This window comes from Bipolaris oryzae, assembly GCF_000523455.1.
Source record: "Bipolaris oryzae ATCC 44560 unplaced genomic scaffold scaffold_132, whole genome shotgun sequence".
Taxonomy (NCBI): Eukaryota; Fungi; Ascomycota; class Dothideomycetes; order Pleosporales; family Pleosporaceae; genus Bipolaris; species Bipolaris oryzae.
Genome location: NW_006911408.1, coordinates 34,732 through 45,574, shown reverse-complemented (window position 1 = coordinate 45,574; position 10,843 = coordinate 34,732). Strand labels below are relative to the sequence as shown.

General features: G+C 52.9%; 1 protein-coding gene across 1 annotated transcript; it reads right to left on the bottom strand.

Moving 5' to 3' along the window:
- Positions 1 to 8,267: 8,267 nt before the first annotated feature.
- Positions 8,268 to 10,007, bottom strand: COCMIDRAFT_102694 (uncharacterized protein; the record flags this gene model as incomplete). The annotated part of the gene is made up of 3 exons (XM_007692540.1): positions 8,268 to 8,599; positions 8,654 to 9,279; positions 9,334 to 10,007. 3 exons carry the CDS (start codon positions 10,005 to 10,007, stop codon positions 8,268 to 8,270), a joined length of 1,632 nt encoding a protein of 543 aa, XP_007690730.1.
- Between the last annotated feature and the right edge of the window lie 836 nt (positions 10,008 to 10,843).

Here is a 10,843-nt window from a genome sequence, read left to right as displayed (position 1 = left end):
GCCAGTTGTCAGGCGCTGTGCTACTAGTAGGTGTGTCGCTGCTGCCTGCCTAGAATATACGGATCCAGGCGCACATGGGTGCATATGTACAAGTCGACTCTGGCTATGAGTCAAATGTCTGTCGTATAGGTATGCGAGCCGTGCCTGGTAGGCTAGAAAAGATGCGCTGCTATTCACGAATAGGAAGAGCAGGAAGAGTAGGCTGTACTGATACGAAGCAATACGAAGTCATGGCTAGTGGTTGTTGTAGTAGTGTAATAGTCCAGTACGAGTTGACCCCTTGAACATGTGTTCGGTCTGCTCACGGCCAGACTGGTACAAGTAAGTACCTTTGCTCTATTTGCGGTCGTTCGTACAGCTGACGGCGGCGTAATAGAGTCTAGACTGTACTCTACTAGCATTTAATTCGCGCAAGTGTGTTGTGGGCTGACTAAGCCAGCCGACGTGAAGCACGTGGCGGCCTGGTCTTTGGACAGTCAGCAACGGCGCTCTATCCTCTACGCATTACGTGCAGAGTGTGGAGAGCGGAAATGCGAAATGCGGAGAGCGGGGTGCGGAGTGCAGTGGTGAGCGACAAACATCCAACTATGGGGTAAGAAATAGAGTTAGGTGCCACAGAGTGAGACGGCCGGCTAGCACAGGAGCCGACAGTAGGTACCAAAGTACTGTGTGCTGTCATGCAACTGGCCGTGTAGTGCCATTGCCTCTACCCGGCCTACGGGTTTACTATGTACAGGCCTCAGTAACACGGCAGAAGCACTGTCGTGGCATAAACAGCTTCCGGGCATGGCGCGTTCTGAAACCCTGCCCGAGACCGAGATGCACCAAGCTGTTAGAGAGGACGAGTCTGGTGGTACTTAGTTACTGCGTACTCTACTCTGGTACTTGGTACGAGTCTTGGGCCGGGAGGCATCTTGGCCTGCAGGGGCGCACGTGATTGGCCGGGCGGCCATGAACAAGATGAGCATGGCTAGGCATGGCTGCGCTGGCATTTCTGCGTCCCCCGTCAATCTTGGCTCAATCACGTCTTGCCCCGCGGTTGAGGCTGGTGGGAGGTGTGGGGGAGATTGCATGTCGCAGTGTGCCGTGCGGGCCCTTGGTTTCTTGTTGCGAGAGAGGGCAATTTGGCCGTCTGGAGCATGTACCTAGTAAGTAGACGAGCTACTAGGAAATCCCACCTCTCATGCCAGACGTGGCCATGGGCGCCCGGTCAACCTCGGCGAAGACGCGCTGCCCGCTGCTTCAGGCGCAGAAAAGCCGCCGGCTGTGGCAGCAAAAGGGCCCTAGGCCTGCATCTTGAGGCGAAAGCCCAGTCTTTTTAACATGTGCCAGCTTCCGCATGTCGTATCCTGCTCCGGCGCCGAGCGGCGTCGAGTCAGAAGGTTCGTGGCCGATGGCGCAAGCCTACCGTCGTCAGATCGCTGGCCGCTGCTGCTAACCTCGTATCCCGTCAGTGATCGCCCTGCGCCGTACGCATACGCAACCCAACGGCTGAGGAACCACATCTCGGGCTGCGGGCACTAACAGCGCCTCGCAATCCTCTGGCGTTTCCTGCTGCCATTGGTACATGACATGTCAACACAAAGTAAACTCGCCCTCTACCTCTATAGCCCTGTCTGCGCTGCTTTTTGCTTATGCTTACTCTGCCTAGACGCCGGCACATTGACGTACCTACTGCGTACTTGCGCATACGTGCCTGGAGAGGAAGTGCTAAGGGCGCACTTGGAAGGGGGGTGTGGATTTGGCGCTGCACGCGGGAGATGAGTGCTTTTTTTTCTTCTTGCTGGCCTGCATCACCGCGTCCTGCCCTTTTTGCTTCTTTGCCCTGCCGTTGTTGCATCTGCATCGTCAGGCCTCGACTAAGCAGGTGGACGTCTACCGCCCCCGACTACACGCCAACCGCTGCCTGCTTTTCGCTGGCCGCAGAAAGCATGGATGCCCAATGGCTGGCACTGGCCATGCGCGTCAGCCTTTTTCAATACCTCGCTGCATCTCGCTTCCCGCCCGACAGGTGCAGGTGCAGGTGCAGGTGTAGGTTAGTACAGCTACAACAACAGCGACACCTACAACTGCACGTACGCCTACGCCTAGTCGAGGTACACACTTGACCATCATGACGCCAGCGCTACCAGACTTGGCCGCATCCCTGTCCCCCCCATGGACCGAGCGCTACACCCTCGTCCTGTGCACGTGACCCGCCTTTCGCTTTTGCTGCGCAATGCGAGCCATCGACGACGTCGATTCCGCTCCCAATGCGGAAACCGACCACCACACGTCATGTTGGTCCAGCCGCGCGTGCGGAACCAAGGACCGGTTGCAACAGCATTGTCCCGCAGGGCTGGCCTTCCTACGCCCCCAGCGTCCCGCTCACCTCTTCCCTCTCCACCATCCACCCACACATCTGCATTGCTCGACGATCGCCTCGGCCTTCTCCAAACCCAATTGCGGTCAATGGGTCAGTGTGCTCGCAACCCCAGCTTTGCGCCGTACATACATACTATACACACGCACACGTACATATGTACTCCGCATTCTCCTCACGCCTGGCTAAAAGTTCCTGTCGAACCAGCGGGTATTCAGCCGGCATAGCTCGCAACCGCTTGCCCATTTGCACGGCCCCTTACTCATCTTCAGGCACGTCGTTCCGGGTTCCTTGGTCCTTGATGCCGCGCGCCTTGCTCCCATGTACCTGCACCATGAGCCCACCCTTCATCTCCTGCGGACAATAAATTTGGTTGCCGCCATGTCCGACTTGGAGTAAGCTTTCCAGTGGCTGTGCCCAGAGGCAGCACGACACTCTTCGTGAATAAAGGCACCCCGCGTATGACACTGTGCTCAACGTCCACTGCATCCAAACGCAGCTACAAGGGTGGCACCAGCCAACGCTCGTGCTTGCAGCAACCAGTAGCACATGATGCGCTCCGCACAACGTGAACGGTAGCTGTCGAGCCTCGAGCCGGAATCGCGTACCGCGTCGCCACGTCCGTGTCCTGGAGACGAGATACCATGACACTAGCTGGGCATTTTGCTAGAGTCAGTATCGACCGTCACTGTGTCCTGGGCCCACTTGAAACCTCTGTCTATTTGCATTTCTTTGGGCCATCATGGCTCGGCCCTTCATCGACGTGTGTCCGAGGCTAACAAGCTTTGAATCCACAATGACAAGATGCTAGGACTGTCCTTAAATGACGCCTATCACACCGCCACCGGGAGCGATGCATGGCAACCCTCGTTTGCACTCTGAGCGAGGTCCAGTAAGCAAATCCATCCACATCACATGCATCGCCTTACCTCCCATACCAAGCTGTTTCCACGGCTCCTCCTTCATCCGCTTGCACTATCCGCCTTCTCCCGACACAACCATGTACCCATGCTCCCACTCTTGCTCTCACCCCTGGCCACACTCGCGAGCCTTCTCGAACGACCATCCTGGTAAGGACAAACCGCACCCGAATCACCCAATTCGCCCGCCTATTCTGCCCACGCTAGCAATGCCCAGCCTGGATTAAGCCTAAGATCTGGCCGCTGTCTGTCTTTACTAGCTTTGGTTCGTGGACCGAGGTATGCAACCACCTCGTCACTCCGAGGTGCGTGATGCCCGCAGCAGCCGTTAATAACTCTAATCCAGTTAAGATCCACACCTAGCATTCTGTTCCTCGCGATATGCACACCCCCCAGCTAAGATGATGCCAACCAGAACGCCAACCGCTGCAAGAGACTGGAATCTCAGCGAACATCACGCAACCACCTTGCTCTGGGGCGTCTCCACACCCCGGCCTTATGCCCACCATCCTTATCCATACCCGACTTGCATTTCTGTGGCGCATGCGCTGTCCCTCTACTAGTCTGCTCTGGCCTGCAGCTCCAGCCCGAGCCTATCAAGACAGAACCCACCGACCCCAGATATTCTTCCCCGCATAATGCACAGTGATCTTGCAAAGGACGGGGATTACGGTTGTGCATAATTGTATGACTCGAGAAGAGGCAGAAGAAAAAACAATGGGTCAGACGGGTACACTGCAGCAAGAATCGCATTGTACTATACGACGTGCATGTGTTTTTTTTTTGTTCAATTCCGCCTTCTCCACGTTTTGACGGATGCTGCTGTGCCACCAGTCCGCAACATCCCCACAGTTTCCAAGCGGCTGTTGAATCCGTGCACTCGAACATCCGGGCCCGGCAGATGTGAGGCCCAAAGAAGAAAAGATATGTCCATGACTGCCTGTCCAGGCACTTTGGTCCTGGTCTTGTTTTCCAATTCGCTGTGGTTCTTGCGTTGTTCTATCCACTTTACCCATCAAGTAATCTACCATGTAAGTGGTATGCGCAACGACATCGGTACCAGCAACAACAGAACAAGGCCACTAACTGATACTGCTCGTGCCCCCGTGACATGAGGTAACACCAAGGCAAACCCCTCAAAGTTCAAACTAATGCAAGCCCGCATGCAATAACGCATGCACGTAACCAAGTCTTTTTCCTGCCTCAGCCCAGCAACCCCGCGGTTCCTGAGCCTCAGAAGCCGAAATTAACATGCACCTCTGGCTCATCCTAGTCTGGGGTAAGAGAATCCAAGTGTGGAGTCAAGACTAGCTACCCATGTGGTGTCTTCTTTTCCCTTTCAGCCGCTTCATCATTCCACATGGCTTCTCTTTTCTTTCTGTCTGTAACATGGCGTTCTTAAGCGAATCCTCATATACCCTCCCCGGCCGACGATTACAAGCCACCAGTGGATCACCGCAAATACTGCAGCATCAACACACGGCGCGCGTGTGTAGGTCATGCGCAAAGGGGATTATAGCAGAGGATCTATGCTTTTGGTGTGAGTGCGAGTGTGTGTGGGTGGAGCACAATGGAAGGCGAGAGACCAGCTAGAAGTTTGTGGAGAAGAGCCCGCTTGGTCGAATAGGCCGGTCAACAAGCGGCGACAGAGAGGGGAAGCGTGGTTCGTTCGTAGAAGGTTTCTGGAAGAAGAGCTAGGTCGACCAGGGTGGTACTACGGGTAAGGTCGTTTGAGATTTTGTCTTCCCCAATGGCTGCATACCTACGCATACATACGTACGTACGCATACATACGTACGTACGCATACATACGTACGTACGTAGGGATATGCTGGTCTGGTCATGGTTTCGTCCGTAGCATGTGCAAGACAGTGGTAATGGTGGTGTGCTCTTGGTCGATCTTATCCTCTTGTTTTCTCGGTGGTGTCTTGAGGACAGTAGGCTTGGCCGTATCTCTTGGCGACTTGGGAGTGAGAGGTCATGTACCTGAGCTTTTCTCTCGTCTAGATACAGCCATCTCTATCTCCTAGACAGACGTCTAATTTCCATTAGCACCGCGCTCGCCGCGGATATCCATAATCTACCGTTCTGAGCAAGACGTCTGCATCGGTCAAACAAACTTGGGCTGTGCATACCCGGTACTCTGCCTGTTCATTCTGATAGCCCCTCACCCATTCATCCGCCCAACCATGACATCCCACTACGCCTGCATCCTCTGCCCTTGCACTAGTCTCCCCCCCCCTCCCTCGCAGCCAAACCTCATCAACTCGCCAAGCGTCTCGCCCGGGACCTCGGACAAATGCCATTGTGAGATGAGCGTTACATGGTTTGACAGGGATGGTCACCTCGCAAGCGCCGGGCCCCGAATCCCTCTTTGCATCACAGCCGCATAGTCCCCACCCACACACATGGTCCTTTGCTGCAGCAAGAATAAAAGAAAATGCAAAAAGGAAAGACGATGAGTACTTGCTAGCGAGTCATACACGCACGTCATGCCTTTTGCGACAAACGACATCGGAACGAAGTAGCATGCGTTCCGTAAGGTAGTTGCATCTTGCTAGAGAGGAAAAAAAACATTGTTGCATCGCATATACATGCGATGTGGTAGTGCTCCTCGGACAATGTCCTCACCAGCAACCGTGCCCACGCCTCGGGGTCTCGCCAAACGATCGCCTACAGCAAGAATACCCAACAACGCGGACAAGGTACCCTAAAAAAACAGAACAGACCTCCGAGATTTACAATACACAAGTAGGACCGGCCAAATGCCTTACTCATGTCCGCAACTGCCCATTTTCTGCCCGAAGTTTTTCCCTTTTGCACTAGTTTGGTACTAACTTAGCGAAAAAACGTGGGGTGTTGTCAATTCTAGGCCCCAAACGTAGTAAGCAGCAGTAGTAAGTAGGTTAGTACCTTGCTGCGTATAACACCCAAAACCAAAACAAACGCAAAAGCAAAAAAAGAACCACCGAACGCGCCGCCCGGACCGGCGTTTTGACCCACCCTGTTACAAGTCGTCTTTTTCGCCCGGTACGCCGAAATCAGAAAAAGAAAACAGCCGGGCGCTGCCGCCAAAAAAAAAAGACAGAACAGGTAATCGCATGATTTTGGGTGGGAGGGTTTGTGTACTGAAACCGCACACACCCCCCTCCCTTCCCATACCCAGAAAAAGAGAGAGTGTGTCTGTGTATATTGGTACGTGCGTTGCGTGATTTTTTTTAAAACGTCCATGGAACTAGGGAACAACTCCGGAAAGGCCTAAAGCTCCCAAGAGACACATACATGCACGAAATGAATCATATAGACAAAAATCGAGATCGGGCGGGGGTGAGGGTGGAGGGAAGGATTTCTAAGGGTACAAGGGACGTCTGAGCGTCAAGTCAGCATCCACCTTTCGCATTGTATACCAAAAGCAAAAAAAAGCAAAAAAGTGTAGTAGTGTACTACCCTACCTATCTCAACTACATACAATCAATTCAATCAATCCCACGTGTACAAGACCCCCCAACCCACTAAATTCGGACATCCACAACATAGTCCGATAGGACATGTGTGTGCACAACTAGCAGCAGCCCTACGTATCCACAATACCACCTATCTTGTTCTCCTTTACCCTCCACTCCCCCCCCACTCTCTATACCAAGGTTTCGAAAAGTCGAGAAACAAATGATTAAATAAATAAATAGTGAATAAATTGCGACAACTCAGAATTACAGTATCCACCCCTATGCCCTTTTCCTCAAACGCATCTAATCCCCCCCCCCTTCTCTCCCCGAGTCAAGTCCTCTTCCACCCCCAAGACTTTTTTTTTCCCAAAAAAGTTAAGAGCTAAAGAAAAAAAAAGAGAGAGAGAGAGAGAGAGTCAGATAGTAACATAACCTTATAGACCCTTACTACTTTTTCGGCACCGAAAAAAGAGAGCCTAAACAAGCATGTGTGTCCATCCTCTTTTTTTTCCCCCAAGGAACAATGTTCGTGTGTATATGTCCATGTCTATGTCCATGTCCTAAGTAACTACATGAGTTACTTTATCCATCTTAGCCGCCACCATCACCATCACCGCCGCCGCCGCCGCAACAGCAGTAGCAGTAGCATGAAAGAAAGAAAAAAAATCCTTGTTTCGGCGATACAAACCCCCCCCCCTAGTCTTTCTTCTTAAATACGCCTTGTCCTTGTCCTTGTCTTTTTTTTTGGTCTTGGTCTTGGGTAACGGAGTTTTTTTGTTTGTTCTCGAACGAAAGAAAGATTATCGGAGGGATTATTGGGATTTGTTGAGGCTGGTAATTCGTCATGTTTTCATTTAATTTATCTATATATTTTTTGTGGGATTGGCGATGAGGGCGGAGACTTGGCTGTGGTGGGAAGGTAGCAGCAGGGCTTAGTGGGCGTTTTAGCAGGTTTGGCAGGGGCAGCCGCAGAAAAAAGCCAAGCAGGAGGCTAAGGCAGACAGAGAGAGAGAGGGAGAGACACACACACAGACAGGCACAGAGGTGAAGGCAGAACAGTTGATGTGATGATGTTGATGCAAGAATGTTTATTGTTTTGAAATAAAAGAATATACACAGAATAAAAGTTAATGTACCGATATAATCCGAATCCTTTATAAAGTTAATCCACCCGGACTAAAGACAAAAGATAAGTATATAATGAACAAGAGAAAAGTCGACAAGCCAGGCTCCTTCCCCCTCCCAAGATATCCGAACGATGAAAAAGAAAGAAGAAAACAAGAAAGCTCGACGGATATTTCGCTGTAACAACAAGGAAACAGACAAAAGGGGGTTAAAAATACGAACAACCGAATGAAGAAGACAGGAACAAACGAAAAGACGATTCATCATGTCGTGAATTCCCAACCCAGAAATCCAGATAGCAAACCCTATTTTTTTGCAAAAATATCCCTTGCCCCTGAAGAGAGATGACCATACCCTGAAAAAGCAAACGCCACATGGAAAGAAGACCTGGCTAAACGAACAGAGTCGGAGTTTTTAATATTGACTGTTGGAATGGTGATCGTCGCTGTGCTGGCTAGCGTTCTCCATAACGTCTCCAAGGGACGAAGCGTATGTGTCGTTATGGGCAGAATCATTGCGCATGTACGAGTTGGGAAAGGTCGACAAGTGGTGGGGTGCACTCATCTGGGGCATGGCAAAGCTTTGCGTGACAAGTGGTGAGCTAGAAAAGGAAGGGAAATGGGCCGTTTGGGGTGTGGATCCGTTGCGCTGGGGTGTGAAGTTGCTCAGCTCGATGCGGCGGGGAACGCCGTTAGAGAAAGAGCGCATTCGGCCGTTGGAAGCGCCGAAGCCCGGCACCGGTGCATCTAGTATAGGGTTAGACAAGGCTTTGTAATGCTTGAGCTATCAAGACAACTTACAGGAGTATCCAAGGCCATAGGGCATCGAAGTGGTCGGGTATGACCGTGCACTGTCTGGGTGGCCATGTGAGCCAGGTGTGGTGGGGTGGTCGCCGACACTAGTGTAGCTCATGCTGGTCCTTAGGGGCGACTGCAGGGACTCTGCGCGGCTCCTTGAGATGCGGTCGGCATGTAGTGAAAGACGAGGGATGCTGTGGTTGGCAGCGTAGGCAGGGGGGTTGCTGACGGGCATGGAGAAGGGGTTTGATGTCCTTGGGCTAGCCTCGAGCGGTGCCGAGTGAAATCCAAAGGGTGATGCTTCGTGGGCTGATACTGGCGAGATTGCCTCTGTGGCCGACTGTGGGGGTGTGAAGGAGAAGCCTCCAAAAGCAGGGGTGATGCCCGTGGGCGACATGTGAGAGTCGAGCGGTCCGCGACGGAACGTGTCAATGCTCAGTGGCCGCATCATGTTTCCCTCGGTGTAGCTTGGTTGGTAGGATCCAGGCGAGGCCAGAGGCGTACCAAGGCCGTGTGAGTTGCCAAAGGGAGCGTGCAGAGCGGAAGCCATGTCGAAGTCATCTGGGAGTGCGCGAGACCTCATCATACGCTCGCGGTCGTCGCTTGTGAGACGCTTGAGCTTCGCACGCCTATCAGGACGTTAGCATCTTGATTGGGGCGAGGCCATCCACTGTACAACTTACCTGTTCTGGAACCAGACTTGGACTTGACGAGGGCTAAGACCGGGAATCTCGCGGGCCAACCGCTCGCGGTGAGCAGCATCTGGGTGGGCTTGACGGGCAAACTCACTCATGAGGAAGCGAGTCTGGTTGTGCGTAAGGCGGAACCTCTTCATCTTGCGCTTCGCCGCTCGGATCTCTGCAGCTGACATTGGTGGTCGGTCCTCGTCTTTGCTCTCGTCATCACCACAGTCATCTTTGTCGTCTGAGAAGAGGTCGTCTTCTTGGTCTTGGTCCTCAACCTTGCCAGCAGTCACGCCGTCGTTTGTTGAAGGGGGAGTGAGCCGGGAGATTGGGCTAGTGGGAGCAGAGCCGCCAAATGTCACATTTGGGATGTCGTGCTGCTCAATGTCGTCGAGGCCAGTTGGTGTGTCAGTGCCACTGTTGAGGTGGTTCTTGCTGTCGAGCAGATAGGGAAAGCTCTTGTGTGATCGCATTGATGGCCTCTTCATGTCAAAGTGGTGTCCGGAGACGTCTGCGTGGAGCATTGCCATGTCGTTGTCAGAGTGTGGTGGTGTGTGTTCTAGTGTCCTGGATTCTGATGATTGCCACTCGTTGTCTGCCGCAGTCGAGCTGTACGCAGACATGTGAGGCGAGGTAGGTGGAGACAAAGGGATGAGAAAGTTTCCGTCAACCATTGGGGCTTCTGGAACAGGTGTTGTGGATTTTTACAGGTGGAGTGAGCTATGCAGCTAAGACGCCTGTTGGGGAGTCGTTAGCTGGTGAGTAGGAGACTACCCAGGATGCCACTGCTTACCTGGATACTCGTAGTTTTCCAGGTGGTCTTGAACAGTGGCAGTCGATCAGTACCCGGTCCTCGTGCGGGGTCGAGTACGGGTGATCGGCGAGAAGGTGGTGAAGAGTTGTCGCAAGGACGTTTGCCGATCCAGCGGAGAGAAGGCTTCAGGGATGCAGGTTGACAAGTTCCAGACCGTTATGGCGGTGGTGTTTATCCGAGCCCAGACTGTATGCTGGTGCGTCGCAACGTCGAAGGGGGTGCACAGCAGCAACAGGTACCAACAACGATGGGGCCAGACAAAGATGGAGGCCGAACGTAGTAGTTGATGGTGATGATGGTGATGGGGTGTTGCAAGATTGGGCAAGATGATAATGAAGCGGGGAAGGGGGGGAGGGGATACTCTAGTAGGAGTGAAGGCGTGGTCCCGCTGTCAACGATGATGAGGTAGAGGGCTTTGTAAAGAGAGTCAGGAACAGGCGAGGCTATATCAGCGATAGCAGCAGGGAGGGGATCAGATCATTCCAGAGCAGAAAGGCTTGACGGGGCCCTAATGTCGACGATCCGGATAAAATCGAGGGATAAGGGAATAGTGAAGACCGGGGTGATGGCATGCATGGACAGTGGTCCTTCTTAGGGAAACAAGATATCCTACGAGGACCTGGAAGCAGCTTGTTACACGACGAGAAGCGTGACTAACGTCGAGGGCCTAGCAGACCCCAAGAGCACCGGGGCACA